The following is a 19556-nucleotide window of genomic DNA, read 5'->3' as shown; positions in this document are numbered from 1 at the left end:
GTAGAGCATGGCTTCACCCACTGTGCTATAATATATATATTTTAAAACAGTAAGTCAGATATTTTCTCCCAGTAATCTTTCTTTTTAAGATGTTACTGACTTTTCTTTCAAAGGCAGATGAAGAGAAGGAGAAGCAGAGACTGTTCAATGTGCTGGTTTACTCCTCTGAGGCCACAACGACTTGAGCAGGACTCATCGAAAACCAGGAGCTTCTTTTGGGCTCCCATGTGAGCGCAGGGACCCAAACACTTGGGTCACACTCTGCTGCTTTCCCAGGCACATCAGCAGGGAGTGATGGGATCGGGAGCTACTGGGATATGAACTGGCACCCATATGGGATGCTGGTGCTACAGGCGGAGGAAGTCGGCTATGCTACTGCACCAGGCCCTCTCCCAATAATCTTAATAGAAAGTAATAGACTTAAAAAGATCCATGTCCAAAATCCCCAGCAATTTTAAAGACATCCTACTGTGTCCACAGATTTTTTTTTCTTTTTTTTTTAAGATTTATTTTTACTGTAAAAGCAGACTTGCAGAGAGGAGATACAGAGAAAGATCTCCTTATCCACTTGTTCACTCCCCAAGCAGCCACAACGGCCAGAGCTGAGCTGCTCCAAAGCCAGGAGCCTGGAACTTCCTCCAGGTCTCCCATGTGGGTACAGGGCCCCAAGGCTTTGGGCCGTCCTTGACTGCTCTCCCAGGGCACACGCAGGGAGCTGGAAGGGAAGTGGGGCAGTCGGGATATGGATCGGCACTCTTACGGAACCCCAGCACACACAAGGTGAGGACTTGAGCCAGTCGGCTACTGCACGGTGCCCCACAGGTATATTTCTATTATTAGAATTGTTTCAAATCAAAATTCAGAAACACAAAGCATGTCAAGAGGAAATTCTCTTGATAGGCTATAAAGTATAATGGATACTCTTTTTAGAGCACATATGAATATCAACCTTTGCTGAAATAAACACAGCAATCACAGCCCACTTGCTCAGCCTGCTGCTCGGAGCTGACAGTGTTTTGTTTGGTCTGCATCTCTTGTGTCACTACCATTTCACAAGGAGAATTACTGTTCCTAGCCACACAGTTAGCAAGCAAAGGACACAACATCCCCACATCAGAGTCCAGGGGTCTTATTCACTGGGTTTTTAATGCAAGACGTGACGCATCAAACATTAAATAATGGCACATATTTGATGCAACAACTAAGACCCTGCTGGGCTAAATCTTCTCTCCATATCTGAGAATTTGTTTCACACTTCAATCCAGCTTCCACTAACGCACCTGGGAGGCATCAGGGGATGCTTCCCAGTTTGCCAAATCCCTGCCATCCCAGGCTCCTGGCTTCAGCCATGCACAGCCCTGGCCGTTGTAGACATTTGGGAGGCAAAGTAGGAGATAGAAGGCTTGTTTGTCTGTCTTTCAAATAAAAGGAAGACTAAACTTAAAAAGATTTTCATTAGTTAAATAAGAGTTAACCAGGAACAATTGTATTTAAGGGATTTAAAAGGATATGTATTTAAAGGATTTGTCTTCTTAAGATGTGAGACCTGAATATATGCCATATGGTCTCATTTCAAGTGTTTCAGAAATTAAACTCACGAACAACATTGAAAATAGGAACATAGAACACGTACAGAGTTTTAGACAAAAACTGGCAATCCGCAGGGCCCCTTCCGTGGCTGAGCAGACAGGCCCATCACAGCGCTCAGCCCAGGTGCATGCTGCTGGGCTGGAAGAAGGCTCCCCCGTGGCTCTCCTTCCCACTCTGAGTAGCTCTGCAGCATAGGGCTTCTGGTGCATGAGCTGGGATCGTCTCAACGACTGGGATTAGTATCCAAGTCAGATATCCAACAACATCCCACACAAGGTTTTATGACCTGTCCAAAATGCCCAAAGCACCCTGATAAGAATTCTATGTTGGAGAAAACATGCTGTTTCCAGGATTCAACTATGTGTTTATTCCAAGACTCAATTGTGTGTTTACTCAGCAAACCAAAGAAAATACTGGATGCATTAGTTACTCTTGGGGCTGTAAGGATTGGTTACACTTGGGGTGTAAGGACTGGTTACTCTTGGGGAGTAAGGACTGATTACTCTTGGGGTATAAGGACTGGCTACTCTTGGGGGTGTTAGGACTAGTTACACTTGGGGTGTAAGGATTGGTTACTCTTGGGGTGTAAGGACTGGTTACTCTTCGGGGTGTAAGGATTGGTTACTCTTGGGGTGTAAGGACTGGTTACTCTTGGGGTATAAGGATTGGTTACTCTTGGGGGTGTAAGGATTGGTTACTCTTGGGGAGTAAGGACTGGTTACTCTTGGGGTGTAAGGACTGGTTACTCTTGGGGTATAAGGATTGGTTACTCTTGGTGTAAGGAGCACAGAACACAGGAAGATGGAGGCCGAAGTAGGGACGCTGAGGGTAGGTGTGACGAGTGGGACTAGAGATCCAACACACGGCATGAGGACCATTGTTAACACACTGGGACAGATTCAGGATTTTTGCAAAAAGAATAATCTTAGATGTTCAAGCCACACACCCACCAAAAGCATGCTATGTTAATTTGCTTGACCATTACAACCATTTTATCATGCATGGCTATATCAAAACTTTGTTGTACATCTTAAACATACACAATTTCTAAGAGACAACAAATATCTCATTGGCAAATTTCTGTCGCATTTAAGAATTTAATTTAAAGCACATACTACATAGAATTCCATTACATTTTCAGATCTCCTAATATATCTGTTTGTATTAAAACATTTATGGTGGAAACAAAATAACATTTAAAAACAGTTCTCATACCTCATACTTGATTAGGAAGTTAAAGAGGGTCTCAACATCTTGATAATTACTGTCAGGGGCTAAAATCCTGTTTCAAAATAAAATGGAAAGGAGGGGGAATGAATGATTTAAGGAAAAAAAAACACCAAATTTTCTCCTCTAAATACAACCATGCTTTGAGAGGCAGTTGTGTAACAAGCTTATTCCAAGGTTTCTAATGTTTCATCTTTTATCAAAAATTATAAAACCATTAGATCAGCTCAACATATCAATGTACTAAAACATTTTTGCTTAAATTCTCATAACATCTATTGGATAGCCAAAAGTATTTTTGTAAATGAGATTACACTTCATGTCCTGAGTTACAAAAATATGGATTTTTTTCTTTTCTTCTTTTTAAAAAGATTTATTCATTTTCATTGCAAGGTCAGACATACAGAAAGGAGGAGAGACAGAGAGGAAGATCTTCCATCCAATGATTACTCCCCAAGTGACCGCAATGGCCGTGCTGCGCCAATCCAAAGCCAGGAGTCAGAAACCTCCAGGTCTCCCACATGGGTACGGAGTAAAAGGTATTTGGCTGTCCTCAACTGCTTCCCAGGCCACAAGCAGGGAGCTGGATGGGAATTGGGGCTGTTGGGATTAGAACCGGCGCCCATATGGGATCCCAGTGCGTTCAAGGCGAGGACTTTAGCCACCAGACCATGGTGCCAGGCCCAAAATATGGATTTTTCAAAAAGCAGTAGAAATGTTAAGTGCATTCACTCTCCATATGTGTTATGCTGTGAACAAAGTCTCAAGATTCCCTTCAGGAATGGTCGAACAGACCAGATACAGATGCAACCAGCAAACACATAATAGAAATCCCGAAGACTGTGACTAAACTCTAAAAAGTATCTGAACTATCAACTTAGTACTCTGTGAAAAGTCAATAGCTACTGAAGCATGTCAACTGATGAAAACATAAACAAAACAAGGAAGAACATTTGTTTCCTTCAGCATAATGCCTTATTTCACACATTTGAATTCTTTCAACACGAATAATTCTTTCAGAAAGAAGGCAAAAGGAAACCAATGCTGTCATGCTGCTGCAGTGATCTGCTGGTGTCTGCCTTTCAGCCCTTCTAGCTGCATGATCTAGAATGCATTATTTAAAAAGTTGTATGTGTGTATCTTTGCATGCATGTATGTATGTAAGTAAGTATGCATTTATTTGTTTTAATTGAAAGGCAGATTTACAGAGAGGAGAGACAGAGACAAAGATCCTCCATCTGCTGGTTTACTTCCCAGGTTCCAGCAATGACTGGAACCGTGCTGATCTGAAGCCAGGGCCAGGAGCTTCTTCTGGGTCTCCCATGTGGATTCAGGGTCCCATAACTTTGGGCTGTCCTTGACTACTTTCCCAGGCCACAAGCAGGCAGCTGGCTGGGAAGTGGAGCAGCTGGGACACGAACCGGTGCCCATGTGGGATCCCGGCCTGTATAACAAGCACTTTAGCCAGTAGGACATCTGTCGGGGTCCCTCGGGTGAATGTTCATGATTTATTTTCCTCATCCATTAAACGAGGATGATTGGGGGTGCATTAATTGTGAGAGCTACATTAATTACCGTGAGAAGGTCTGGTTAGGACACCACTCGAGTCCCCTGATCTGCAGTCCTGGCTCTGCGACTTGTTGCAGCATCCTGCTCATTCAACCCTGGGAGGCAGCAGACAATGGCCCGTCCTGCTGGTCCAGAGACAGAGTGGCAGGTCCCAGACGGACAGTGCGAAAATAGGGTATATTTCACAGTCCAGTCTGCCCTCTAGAGCCGAATCGAACGACATTTGTATAGGGAGGCAAAAGCTATGGGACAGGACTGCACTGAGCTGGGAGTGAACTTATTTCTTGCTCAGTGAACTGCAACAACATGGCATCCTACAGGTTCCACGCAAGACAGGTCCAGGTAACCCACAGATCCGACAGCCAGCAGGTCAAGAACTCTAGCAGTGGCACATCAGGCACCATTTGTACAGTGTGAAAAACGCTTTGAGACTGTAGGGACAACAGTGAGCTATGCAGGCTCTGAGCTGGGAGCGAAATCACTAAGGTCAGTACATTGCACTGGTCCCACAGGAAAATAATACCGACCATGGCACTGTACAGGTCAAAATAGGTTCATGTGGCCCTCAGACCTAATAGCCAACAGGTTCCAGCAAGATCAGCACCAACAACAATCTAGTTACACAGGACACCTGGTGTCTCCCTAATCCTGGGAACTAGGGAGTAACAGGAAGTGGGAGAAAGGTTATACAGACAATAGTGCAGCCTCAGCACAGCATCACAGGAGGTGGAGAGTGGTGAGCCAGGAGCTGGGGCTATGGAGACCATGCCGGAAATCTAAAATAAGAACGCAGACCTGGAACTCTCTGGAGGGAGTGGCACAATTGACTGCAAAGAAACGTGTACCAACTGCAATAAGTAAAATCTAACTGTAGACCTGTGGGTGACAGAGCTTAGAAACCTGCCCTAAGGAGAAGAATCTGATAACTAGAAGTACAATGACCAAGAGCAAAGTAAGGCACAATGAATGTTACTGAAGACTCTCCTGCAAAGCAGCAAAACCCTTTGCCAAATTCAGAGTTAAATGAGGAAGACATCGAGAAAATGGGGATATAGAATTCAAAACGCTTGTTATAAAGCTTCTTATCAACAATGAGAAGCACATAAAATAGGAATTCAAGGAATATGTCGCACTAAATGAGTCAAATGAAAGTTGATATATCAGAAATGAAGAATACAGTGGAGAAAATTAAAAGTACAGTGGAGAGTCTCCAAAATAGAATGAAGGAGGCAGAAGAAAGAATCTCAGAATTGGAAGATATTTCCTGTCACCAGGGGAAACAAACAAAAAGGCTGGAAGCAGAGCTGGATCAGGCTAAAAAATTATTCAAGAACCAAAAGACACTATTGAAAGGCCAAATACAAGAGTTATGGGAGTCCAAGAAGGTACAGAAAGAGAAGCTGGGATTAAAAGGTGTATTCAATGAAATAATAATGGAAGATTTCCCTAATCTAGAGAAAGAATTGGGAAACAACATCTAGGAGGGGCACAGAACTCCCAACAGGCTTGACCAAAAGGGATCTTCACCACGACACACGATAATCAAGCTGTCTTCAATGGAACATAAGGAAAAGATCCTTAAATATGCACGTGAAAAAAATCAGCTGACATACAGAATGGCAATTAAATTCATAGGAGACCTCTCATAGGAAACTCTACAGGCAGTAAGAGAATGGAGCAACATATCCCAGATTCTAAAAGCAAAAAATTGTTGGCCCAGGATAACACACCCAGCAAAGCTGTCTTTTGTCTTTGAAAATGAAATAAAATTCTTCCACAGTAAAAAAAAGTTAAAAGAATATGCCTCGGGCCCGGCGGCGTTGCCTAGCAGCTGAAGTCCTCGCCTTGAACGCCCCAGGATCCCATATGGGTGCCGGTTCTAATCCCGGCAGCTCCACTTCCCATCCAGCTCCCTGCCTGTGGCCTGGGAAAGCAGTCGAGTCCGGCCCAATGCATTGGGACACTGCACCTGTGTAGGAGACCTGGAAGAGGTTCCTGGTTCCCGGCTTCGGATCGGCGCGCATCGGCCCGTTGCGGCTCACTTGGGGAGTGAATCATCGGACGGAAGATCTTCCTCTCTGTCTCTCCTCCTCTCTGTACATCTGACTTTGTAGTAAAAATAAATCTTTAAAAAAAAAAAAAAAAAGAATATGCCTCTTCCAAACCTGTCCTACAAAGGATACTTAAGAGATGTTCTCTTGACAGAGAAAATAGCACCCACCAAAACCAAAGGCAAATGTGAAGAACATCCCAGTAAAATAACAACAGAAGACTAAATCAATGAACAATTGCTAAAATGATAAGAACAAATTCCCACCCATTCATATTAACCCCGAATATAAGTGGATTAAACTCATCAATCAAATGTCATAATTAGTAGACTGGATGAAAAAACAAAACCCATCTACTTGTTGCCTAGAGGAGACATGTATCACCATCTCAAAAACAAATATAAGCAGAAAGTATATCTCATGGATTTTGATTTGATTTTTATTTAGTTTCATCTCTTGAAAACACTTTCTTCCTCATTAACTTCTTCACTGACTCACGGATCATAAAGTAGCATCATTTTCTTCAAGAAGGTTCTTGATTTTCTTTTTCATTTCTTAAGCGACACATTAGTCATTCAGTAGCATGTTATTTAACTTCATGGTGTTGTTAATTTATTTTTTTTCTGCCTGTTGTTGATTATATTTTGTGGCTTTTCATTTAAGGGGATGTATAGGAATGGTGTAATGGAGACTATCATATCTAGGAGCATGTTATTTAACTTCATGGCATTGTAAATTTCTATTTTGCTTCCTGTTGTTGATTTTGTTTTGTGGCTTTTCATTTAAGGGGATGTACAGTAACTGTAATGGAGACTGTCACATCCAGATGTGAGGATACAATGCAGTATGCATCTCTGCTTCCAGACCAAGATGGACTCCCAACGAAACTGTTTACTGTATCTTGACAAAAGGATGCTGGACTCTCTGCCACTGTCTGTGCCCACAATGATGGACAAATGACTATGTATGAAGAACTATACTATAGTAATGTTATAGGGGAACTCAGTGGATGGGGGGGGAACTTGGGGAGGGAGTAAAGGAAATCTCAGGGCCTATGGAACTGTATCATAAAAATGATAATAATAATTTTTAAAAGTAAAAAAAAAAAGTATTTATTTGAGAAGTAGAGTTACAGAAACTAGAAGCAACAGAGATCTTCTGTCAACTGGTTCACTCCCCAAAGGCTCCCACTGGCCAGAGCAGGGCCAGCTTAAAGCTAGGAACCAGGAAACCTACTCAGGTGTCTCGTGGGGGTGCCAAGAACCCAAATACATGGGTCACCTTCTGCTGTTTTCCCTGGCACAGCAGCAGGGAGCTGGACTGGGAGCGGAGCGACCAGGACTTAAACTGGCTGGTGCTCACTGACGGCAGTGCTGCAGGCAGCGACTCAGCTCAGGTCTCTAACTCTTAAATTCCCCATTTTGTCTTGTTTTAACGTTAACAATATGCCTCGCTCTTTGCAATGCTTGACATTCAACCAGACTTGAGTTAATCATGTCCTCGACCTATTTGGCCCTTAATATATAATAATACAGAAAAGCCTGCATGAGAATAAAAATATCAGTTCATCTAACAGGTTTTTCTCCCAACCAGTAATTTCAAAATATAAATAATATAAGAGAGAGTGAGTAAGCAAAATGTGAGCTTGCAGGTGCAGGTGGAGCATACTGCCCTGAGGAAGAAAAAGGTGCACAAATAACTGCTTTTAAAAAAGGAAGCTTTGTATACAATTTAGAGCAATCCTTCACGAAGACAACGGAGCACAAAGCAGTGTGTACTGACTTGGAAGCGGCATGGAGTCTCTGGCTTCCGGTCCCGTGGCTCTGCAGAGTCCACGCTGACTCCACACAGGGTGAGGGAAGTAGACAGAACCAGATTGTACTAACAGCCTTGTCACATACGTCACCAGAGCATCAAGTGAGCATTTCTCTGTCCTTAAATATTTCATAGAAAAACTAGTTTTAGGTGAATTAGTTATCTGTTTACAGCAACAAATCAAATCTAGAGTAAGAAGTAAAGGAAACAAATAAGCTGCCCTAACTTCCACCTAGTAAAAAAGAAACATTTTAAACTCTATATTTGCCTTTTAACATTTCCAATGGAGGTATAATTTATGTAACACAGACACTCCCTTCTATAATGCATTGATTTCTAATAAATTTACAGATATACACAACAATCATTACCAGCCAATCTTTCCCTTTCACCCATCTGAAGACATCTCTTCTCCTCGCCAACTCCACCAGCTGCCCTTCTGGACTCAATTCCTTGTCCTTTTCCAGTTCTGTCCTCTGACCCATAACCAGACACCACTTCAGTTGAGAAGGTAAGGTCAACTCCAGTTAGTACTCCATGAGCAAGGGAGCACAGCAGATGCACACTGGACACGCTCAGCCTGAAACAAGGCCTCTTCCGTCCTCATCCAACAGACGCTGGACAATAGTACGTGCTGCTCCATGCCCTGACACACACACACACACACACACACACACACACACACTGGAGACCCACCAGGATCATGTGCTGCCCCAGGCCCTGACACACACACACACACACACACACACACACACACACACACTGGAGACCCACCAGGATCATGTGCTGCTCCGGCCCTGACAAACACACAGACACACACTGGAGACCCACCAGGCAGCACGTGCTGCCCCGGCCCTGACACACACACACACACACACACACACACACACACACACACACACACACACACTGGAGACCCACCAGGATCACTTGCTGCCCCAGGCCCTGACACACACACACTGGAGACCCACTGGGTAGCACATGCTGCCCCGGGCCATGGGACACAAACTGAACATAGCTGAAGCACCATAGGAGAAAGAAGGGTCCAGACCACGTACGGGGAGGAAGGGATGGGGGCAGAGACAGAGGAGCAAATTCCTTCCACATCTCAACTGTTTCTTGCAAACAAAACGAGAATGACTTACAGAATCATATTCTAATGAAGGTTTACTGGTATGTTATCAACATTCACAACGTTTTACAATCTAGATAAATTCTACATCATTTTGAAAAACTAAGGTATACATTACAGAATTTATTATAACATGTATTTTGAAAGAATAATTTGGGTAAACTGAGCCCAAACAGATTAGACTCTATGTGCGGTTGCATTTGGGCTTTGTCACATCCTGTAAACTCAGAATGGACAGGACTCTGCTCTTTAGTGAAAACTAAACCTGTACTCACACAGAGCAGTCTCAAGAAAATACCTCAGGGACGTGCTGTGTGAAGCCACAGGCTACAGTGCCAGCATCCCTTACAGGTACGGCTCGAGCTGCCAGTCCCTGCTGCTCCACTTCAGGGCCAGTTCCCGGCTAAAGCAGTGGAAGAAGGCCCAAGTCCTTGGCTGCCTGCACCCACCTGAGACCCAGGAGCAGCTGCTGGCTCCTGGCTCCAGCATGGCCAAGCCCCAGACACTGAGCCCATTTCAGGGGCGAACTCGTATAGGTCCCTGTCTTCCCTCCCCCCTCTAACTCCACCTTTCAAATAAAAAAGTCTTCAAAAAACCAAAAAAGACAGCATGGGAGAAAAACTGATAGGAACTTCCATGCACAAAATCCCCAGAAAGTCAGCTTTCTCCGGTTCTTTTTCTTTTCCTACACCAGTGGGCAGCCAAAAGATTCTTAGAATGAAACTCAACTTTTTTACATGACAACTCTTTAAAAGAATGGTAGAAAAACAGAACTAGCCCTTGAGCTAGTTACAGAGAAAGTCCATTCTTTATTGATAATTCTCTAACAATAATGATTTATTTATAAACCAAGTTTGAATGACCAAACCTAACCACAGTAAACACATCATCACTTACTGAACGCTTCTAAGTCTGACCCCTTCCAATGGATTAACTCCAACCCTTAACAAATGCATTTAATCATGTGACCTTGGTCAAGTTACTGGCTGTTCTGTATTTGGGCTCCTCCCTTGTGAAATGGAGAAAACTTGTTCACATCACAAAGCTACCTTATTAATTAATACATCTAAAATGTTTAGCCCAGAGCCTGCACACAGTACATTCTGCTAGAGTAACCAGCTTTCAAGTGAGAGCCCAAGATTACAGGGAGGGGTGGTGGGACTCACACCCCCCTGCCCCAAATGAGGACAGCTCTGCTTCTCTGGGCAAGCTGAGGGAGAGCCAGCAGGCTCTCCAAGTCCTGGCTCCGTCACTGCCCAACAACTGTGACAACCCCTCCCATAAAATAGTAACAACATTAAAACAGCACAGTAAAATGGTCTAAATTTTTAATTACCAGTTCTAAAATTCAGAGAAAATTTTTTTCTTAATTACAAAAAATAATGTAGAAGACGCCAGATGCAGGGAAAGAAACATAAAATTCCTAAGCTTATGAGGCCAGTACTGCAGCGCCATGAGCCAGAGTCCTGGCTGATCCCTGCTACGTGCTGGGAGAGCAGTGGACAATGCTCACGTGCCAGGGCTCCTGCGCCCGTGGCCGATGCAGCACTCCAGCCCGCTGGCTGGTTCTGGCAGAGCCCTGGCGATTGAGGCAATCTGGCAAGTGAGCTATCCAATGGAAGGAAAATTGAATTCTCTCTCAATCTTCCTCTCTCCCCAGATCCCTGTCACTCTACTTTTCAAAAATAATATTTTTTAAAATCCAACTTTAGTGCATAACTCACAAATTTTAAAGTGAGAACATGTGTTTAGATATTTACAAATCAGTAATTAAATCTCACCAAACAGAATAAATTGGTCCCTTCTGGCAAAATAAAGCTTTATAATAAAATGGCACTTTCTGGTATATTTCAAAAACTTCTGAAAAAATTTCAGAAGTCATCACATGAAGTGAATCTGTTTATAGCATTGCTGTAGTCTCCACTTGGTATCTGAGGTTTCAATTTCCTGTGGTCAGTCACTGAACGTAAGAGCCTAGGAATAACACCTGTATGCTGCCCCGTCTGAGTGCATCCTGAAACATGCTCTCCCACTCTGCTGGCTGAAACGCGACGCCCTCTGCCCAGTGTCCTTGCTGTGAACGCGACACCCTCTGCCCAGTGTGTCCTTGCTGTGAACGCGACACCCTCTGCCCAGTGTCCTTGCTGTGAACGTGACACCCTCTCCCCAGTGTTCTTGCTATAAATCCGACACCCTCTGCCCACTGTGTCCTTGCCGTGAACGTGACACCCTTTGCCCAGTGTCCTTGCTGTGAACGTGACACCCTCTCCCCAGTGTCCTTGCTATAAATCCGACACCCTCTGCCCACTGTGTCCTTGCCGTGAACGTGACACCCTTTGCCCAGTGTGTCCTCGCTATAAACGCGACACCCTCTGCCCAGTGTGTCCTTGCTGTGAACGCGTCTCTACTCACACCTGCCTGTCAGGCCGAACCGCAGCACTACCACAAGGCTTCCTGTGTCCACCTACAGAGTAACCAAGACCACGCACCCGACCTCACCTCATTGGACGGGCACTGGGTTATCTCTCACAAGTGTGACTACAACACTGGAGAATAGTTGAGAGATACCATGACATTTGTTACATTTTAGAAAACTATCAGGTCCAGCACCAAAGCCTAGTGGCTAAATCCTTACCTTGCATGTGCTGGAATCCCATATGGGCGCCAGTTTGTAGCTCAGCTGCTCCACTTCCCATCCAGCTCCCTGCTTGTGGCCTGGGAAAGCAGTTGAGGACGGCCCAAGGCCTTGGAACCCTGCACCCACGTGAGAGACCCAGAAGTAGCTCCTGGCTCCTGAATAGCTCCACTCTGGTTGTGTGGCCACTTGAGGAGCGAACCAGCGGATAGGATGTTTCTGTCTCTATAAATCTGACTTTCCAATAAAAAATTTAAAAAGAAACCACCACATTAAATCCTGCTAACGATAAATATAAGTGGTATCACTTGATAAATGCAGGTGGTGTCAATTCCTGACAAGTCAGGTCAAAACTCATCAACTGAGCCATGGGAGGGCAGGGGCGGGAGGCCTCGGGCCTTGGATCATTCCTAACAGTGACAAAGCACAGCAGATGCAGCTAAGATCACATGCTTTCTGTAATTAATTTGGAGAAATCAGTCATGTAAATAGAAGATACTCTTCAGCCCCCGATTCTGAAATAATGTCTATATAAAAATGATGAGAAAAAAGTCATAAAATAATATCTGAGAGCAAAGAGGGACAGACAGACACGGGTGAACAGAGCACCTATCTGCTGCTTCACTCTCCAAATGCAACCAGGCTGACCCAGGGGGAGCCGGGAGGTCAACGCCGGCCACCCAGGCAGGCGGCCACCCAGGCAGGCGGCCACCCAGGCAGGTGGCAGGAGCCGCACATACTCCTGCCTATGGGAGTCTGAATTAGCAGGAAGATGCAGCCAAGGCTTAGAGCTGGGAGTTGAACCCACACATTCCAGCAGGTGATCTGAGCATCTTAACTGTGCGGCTCCTTATACTGAGATGTTAAGTTCCCAGCGAGTTGCTCGTGGGGCGGTCAGCATCCCATACAGCAGTGCCTGGCTCAAGGATCAGCCACCCTGTTTCTGAACCAGGATCCAGAGAACCAGAAGATTGCCCAAGTGTTGGGGTTTCTGCCGCTAAGCTGGAAAATCAGGGATGAGCTCTGGGTTCCTGATTCTGCTTCTGGCATGACCCTGTCCTGGCTGCTGTGGACATTTGGGGAGTGAGTCACTGGATGCAAAAGGTTTCTCTCTTTTCTTTCACACAGAATGAGAACTAAAAAAAAAATTTATGTTCTGGTTTTCCTTCAGAGATACAGAATCTTGAAAGCTTACAGTAATTACATATGAGAATTAGTAATAATAATAGAAATTGAGTCCTTTGAACAAAATTTGTAACTGGAATTTGGCAAATTTAGAAGATAGGAAATCTTAGGCCCAGCATAGTAGCCTAGTGGCTAAAGTCCTTGCCTTGAACGCACCAGGATCCCATATGGGCCCCATGTTCACATTCCGGTGGCCCCTTTCCACCCAGCTCCCTGCTTGTGGCCTGGGAAAGCAGTCAAGGACGGCCCAAAGCCTTGGGACCCTGCACCTGCATGGGAGACCTGGAAGAAGCTCAGGCTCCTGGCTTCAGATCGGCTTGGCACCGGCTGTTGCGGCCACTTGGGGAGTGAACTAGCAGACAAAGATCTTTCTGTCTCTCCTCTCTGTATATCTGACTTTCCAATAAGCAATAAATCAATAAAACAAATCTTTAAAAAAACTTTCCAGCTGAGCTTTGGAGGCAAAGATATGAACAGCTGTACGTCCGCTGGGAGGGCACGGAAAGCTGCACCGCAGTGTCCAAGTGCCAGGTGTGCCACTGGGCAGTGAGCCCCTGTGAGTGACAGACTGCCAGCAGCAGTCAGCTCTGGGACCAGCTCGAGGCTGCAGTGATCCTGGTGGGTGAAGAACTCCAGACGTGCTCAGTCATGACGGCACTCACAGACACAAGACAAGGAGTACAGCACAGCCCCACGGGGAGGCTGCTAGGGACAAACCTTCCCTTCACAAACAACTACGGCTGACTCAGCCGAGTCAGCCAGCACATGTCAGCAGCGGCTGGGATCCTGCATCTCATGGGCTCCCTGAGGACGTGCACTGCACAAGAGGTGGCAGATGACAGCACCAGCACTCAAGTCCCCGTGACCATGTAGGATGCCCACAAGGGGCTCCAACTCCTGGTTTCAGCCAGGTCCAGCCTCAGCTTTTGTTGCCATCTGTTCAACAGCATTGAAGATCTTTCTCTCTCTGCCACTATGCCTTTCAAGTAATAAGCATTTCTCTCTCTCTCTCTTTCTCTCTCTTTTTAAAAATATAACAGGGTTGGGGAAGAAAAAAATCCATAGAAATAAAGGCGGCTTGTGGGGTAGCATGTAAGAGGTAAACAGTTCAGTTCCTGGGGTTGAAGAGGAACTTGAGCCTGCCTATCAATAATTACTACGAATGTCAATGGGTTACATGGAGAACAGAGGGACCCCACTGTACAATGCTCCTTACAAGAAATTCAAATTTACCTCTAAAGACACACACACACACACACACACACACACAAGTGATAGGATGGAGTAATACAGTTACATAAATGGAACACCAGAGAAAGCAAGTAATCATACTACCATCTATTTCAAGACTTTTAAATGAAAAATAATAAGAGGCCATGAAGGTCAGGTTACAACGATTAAGAGCTCACCCCAGCAAGAAGAAACAAGGCACCATTCAGGACGCCAGCATCCCTTTCTGAAGGCCTGTTCAAATCCTGGCTCTCCCGTTTCTGATCCAACTTGCTGCTAAAGAGCCCGAAAAGTAACAAAACACAACTCGGCTCCTTGGGCCCCTGCCACCTAAGGAAGGCTCTGAGTTCAACCTCTGCTTTAACAGACAGCTTTCTTATTGCATCTCATTGTAACGGTTTAATCTGAGATAAAAGGAAATAGACTGACATGGCTTCACAATCACTAGTTCAAAATCAAATCAAACTGCGATTTAACAAGCAATAGAAATGCTAATAAATTTGCAGTCAGTATGAAATTGAGTATATTTTTCGATGATTAACTACCACATTTTAATTTAGTTTAATTTAAAGAATGGAGAAAAAAACTTGCAATTGTCACAGTTTCTGTCAATTAATGAGTGGTGAGATGTGCAAACTTGATTCCCAGTGCCCCTCCTGGTGGCTCAACAGAACACCAAACATCCCCAGGAAAGCTTGTTATACACAACTTCTGGGCCTGGCATCAAGGCTCACAATTTTCACCTTGCACGCTCTGGAACCCCATATGGGTGCCGGTTCTTACACCAGATTCCTGCTGGATGGAACGGCCCAGAGCCTTGGGTCTGTGCACTTGCATGGGAGACCTGGAAGAAGCTCTTGGCTTCTGGCTTCAGATTAACTCAGCTCCAGCTGTTGTGGCCACTTGGGGGAGTGAATCAGTTGAAAGATCTTTCTATCTGTATTGCCTTCTCTCTGTAAAAATCTGCTTTTCCAATAAAAACAAATAAATCTTAAAACAAAAATTTAAAAAAACTTAAACCCACAATTTCTGTCTTCTACATTTACTGAGTTTTAGATAAAATCTAGGATTTTGTATGTTCCAACAATTTTCCAACAAGCTGAGAATCACCAGTTTGGACAATAACATCAACAATTTACTCTCAAAGTACAATAATCCTGTAAAAATGCTCTGGAAAGCTACCATAACGGGTCTTCAAAAAGTTTATGGAAAATGTGTATTGTGAACAACTGTGTGTTGATCTTCAAAACTTCATCAAAAAAATAAAAAATGATCATTTAATTTCATTCCCATAAACTTTTTTTTTTTTTAAAGATTTATTCATTTTATTACAGCCAGATATACACAGAGGAGGAGAGACAGAGAGGAAGATCTTCTGTCTGATGATTCACTCCCCAAGTGAGCCGCAACGGGCCGATGCCGAGAACCTGGAACCTCTTCCGGGTCTCCCACGCGGGTGCAGTGTCCCAAAGCATTGGGCCGTCCTCAACTGCTTTCCCAGGCCACAAGCAGGGAGCTGGATGGGAAGTGGAGCTGCCGGGATTAGAACTGGCGCCCATATGGGATCCCGGGGCTTTCAAGGCGAGGACTTTAGCCGCTAGACCACGCCACCGGGCCCCCCACAAACTTTTTAAAGTGCCTTCACAGGATACCTATTTTATAAATGAAGACTGATAGCTGTAATAATTGATCCCAGGTAAAATGCGAAACAATAGCAGAGCCACTAATGGTTTCTTAATCTGAGAATTATGTGGGTTTTTTTATTTATTCATTTTTATTGGAAAGTCATACACAGAAAGGAAGATCTTCTGTCCAATGACTCACTCCTCAGGTGACCGCAACGGCCGTGCTGCGTCGATCTAAAGGCAAGAGCTTCTTCCAGGTCTCCCACAGGTGCAGGGTCCCAAGGCTTTGAGCCATCCTTGACTGCTTTCCCAGGCCACAGGCAGGGAGCTGGATGGAAAGGGGCTGGCAGGATGTGAACATGGGGCCCATATGAGATCCCGGTGCATTCAAGGCAAGGACTTTAGCTGCTAGGCCACCATACTGGGCCCAGATTATGTGTTTTCAAAAATCATCTGATAATTTATTTCACAGGTTTGACACTCTATTAGGTAACAATAACAACACATGGCAAGTAGAAAATAATAACAAAGGAAAAAAAATCTCAGGCAAACAAGAGGCAGCCCTGCTGATCCCTGGGAGTGTACACAGGGGGCACACAATTACCACATTGTGCACAACAGCTTCACTGTCACTCACACCTAGAGTTACCTGTTCTTTTGCATTCTGAATTAGCTATCACAGACTAGTCAAAACATGAGACATTTGTCTTCATGGGAGGGACTAGCTTTGTTTCACTAAGCATGGTTTCCAATCGCATCCATTTAGCTGCCAAAGACAAGATTTCACTCTTTCTTATGGCTGAGTAATATTCAAAGCACCATGTCCCATGTTTTATCTAATTGTTATCCACCAATGGGCATGAGTTGATTCCATTTCTTAGCTATTGTGAATTGCGCTGCTACACACATGGGGAGGATTACATGTTCTTAAAAGGAAGAATAAAACGGTAGCAGTCTTCACACTGAAGCATGATTTCTTTTTGATTCAGCTCTCAAGTGAGTAATACAGTCTACATTCCCAGTCCTGCCTCCTGTGCGAGATCACCAAGCAGAGTCTGGACCAGTGTCGGATTCTGACCCGTGCAGGGAGATCCCAGAGTTCAGTGAGTCCAACCAGGGTGGCTGTGTTTTCGACTTTTTAAAATTTAACTTTATTTTTATTTGTTTTGAAATCATTACCATCATTCTATGACACAGATCCTTAGGTCCTGGGATTTCTCCTGCCCCGATGTTTTCTATTTTAAAATGGTTCTTCTACAGAGCTTTATAAAGACATTAACATGCCAATGAACATAGATTGAGTTCCTAAGACAGCAATACAGAATGCAGTACTTCCAATTTTTGGGTTTTTTTAATTGAGCTTTTTTGGGGGACCAGAAACAGCAGTTAAGGACAGAAGTTCTGATTATGTGAAGAACAGGAGCCCATATAGTAGACAATGCTTTGTATGGCCCCAGGACACTCTCCTCCAAGTCCTGTTTCCCAAAGCCTTTTTCCTGCCACTGCATGTACCCCTAAAAGATCAATAGTTCTGCACTGTAATTATAATACTCCTCCCATATCCACTGTTTCACATTTTTCAGTTTGTTATCTGAAGTCAAACATGGTTGAATAACACAGGACAACAACATTTTTGATTATATCAGAAGCTACATAATAACTTATATTATAATAAATTTATGATAAATTTACTGTAATTGTTGCATTTTTGCTGCTGTTAATCTCCAGGACAAGCCATGGCACATGCAGAGTGTAGGAGGGTGTGGCTGCAGGCACCCACTGGGGCCTACACTACAGCTCTCAGCAAGTAAGGTAGGGGACAACGGCATTCGGACTTCTCTTGTGTTTCAACTGTTCAAAATACATTCATTTGAGAGTCAAGAGGACAAAGACAAAGCACACACTCCTTGACTGCCTCCTCGAGGGACAGCAGGGTCAGGTGAGCATCACCTGTGGGTCTCCAGAGTACACATTAGGAGGCAGCCACTATCTGAAATGTAGTTAAGACCTGAACTGAGGCATGTGGACAGGGAATGCTGGAGACCCTAATGACTTCTACACACACACACACACACACACACACACACACACACTCTCTTTATTTTACCGGAAAAGTAGAACTGCAAGAGAGAGAGGAAGAGACAAAGGAAAAATCTCCTACCCACTGACTTACTCATCCAAATGGCCACAACACCCAGGTACAGGTCAGAGCACAACCAACAGCAGGAGCCTCACTTAGTCTTCCACGTGGTGGCAACGGTTCCAATCCAGGGGCCATCCTCTGCTGCTTCCCGACACACTGGTAGGCAGCTGGATCGGAAGCACAGCAGCTGGGATGCATATGAAATGCTGGTATCACAAGCAGCGGCTTAGTACACTGTGCACAATGTTGGCCCCTTGATGAACTCAACTGTTGTGCCAAACGTGTCTCAGTGCTGTACCTTCTAAATGCTACAGCATGAATATTGAACAAGGTGTAGGTGTGTGTGTATACACACATGTGTGTGTGTCTCACAGCACTGTAAGGCTATGTTGCCAGGGCCAGGGATGCAACACACACAGCAGGTAAAGCCCTTTGCAAGGCCGAGTGCCAGATGAGGCCTGGCTGTTTCACTTCCAGTTTAGCTCCCTGCTCATGTGCCTGGGAAGGCACTGGAAACTGGCCCAAAGGCCTGCAGGTGCCGCTCACCCACGTGATAAACCAGAAAAGAGCTGCGGCTGCTGACTTTGTCCTGACCCAGTCAGGTGGGGGTGAACCAGAAGATGAAGCTCTCCTTCCTCCTTTTCTCTGTCATTCCGCCTGTCAAACAAACTAAATCAATCTTTAAAAAATGATGTACTCTATTCTTTAAAAAAATTGCCTCTCAACTGCTAAACACATCACTGCACACTTGCTCCACCTCAAGGGGCTGTGGTCATGTGGTAACAAACGCACTCCATGACGAATGCTCAGGGCCTCATATGTGCCAGCTCCCATTCAAGCGCTAGTTACACAGCAAAGACAACAAACTTCTTCAGGAAGCTTACAGCCTCTGACAGAATTATTTTCTAGAATGGGAAAAGATGAAACAGTCTTGAAGTACAAACTAGAACTATGGATTCTTTGAAGAGGAAGAAGAAAGACCTTAGTGCAAAAGCTGTTAGTTTACAAACTTGCTGGAAAACACCCAACAATTTTGGAAAAGGTGGTAATCACAGAAGAAAAATGAATGAAACTAAATTAATATAGTTTACCTCTGAATTCCTTCAAGAATGTCCTTCACAGCTGCCATTAACTTCTGAAGATAAAGAAATGCTTCTTCTAACGATGCTACAGATGAAGTACTCAGAGCTGAATTTGTGCCCAATCTTTGAAACACATCTGTGCTAATGGAGAGTGAAAGAAAATCAGTCTTACTTGTGGGTACACATGCATATTTACTGTGAATCCAATGTTTCCATTGCTAATGTAGAAAATATGTATAATTCATCTTCCAAATGGTGCCAGGTGAAAATTC

At 44.4% G+C, this 19556-nt stretch overlaps 1 protein-coding gene across 1 annotated transcript in view; it reads right to left on the bottom strand.

Moving 5' to 3' along the window:
- Positions 1-19556, bottom strand: part of SWT1 (SWT1 RNA endoribonuclease homolog) — a 65351-nt gene that overhangs the window by 13331 nt on the left and 32464 nt on the right. Inside the window, exons 12-13 of the mRNA XM_058669684.1 lie at positions 19294-19425; positions 2806-2872 (exon numbers count right to left, since the gene is read on the bottom strand). Of these exons, the coding sequence (XP_058525667.1) occupies positions 2806-2872; positions 19294-19425 (199 nt within the window). The remainder of the gene's footprint in view (positions 1-2805; positions 2873-19293; positions 19426-19556) is intronic.

The sequence above is a fragment of the Ochotona princeps genome, chromosome 10 (assembly GCF_030435755.1).
Source record: "Ochotona princeps isolate mOchPri1 chromosome 10, mOchPri1.hap1, whole genome shotgun sequence".
Taxonomy (NCBI): Eukaryota; Metazoa; Chordata; class Mammalia; order Lagomorpha; family Ochotonidae; genus Ochotona; species Ochotona princeps.
This window is presented reverse-complemented; position numbering and strand designations above follow the sequence as displayed.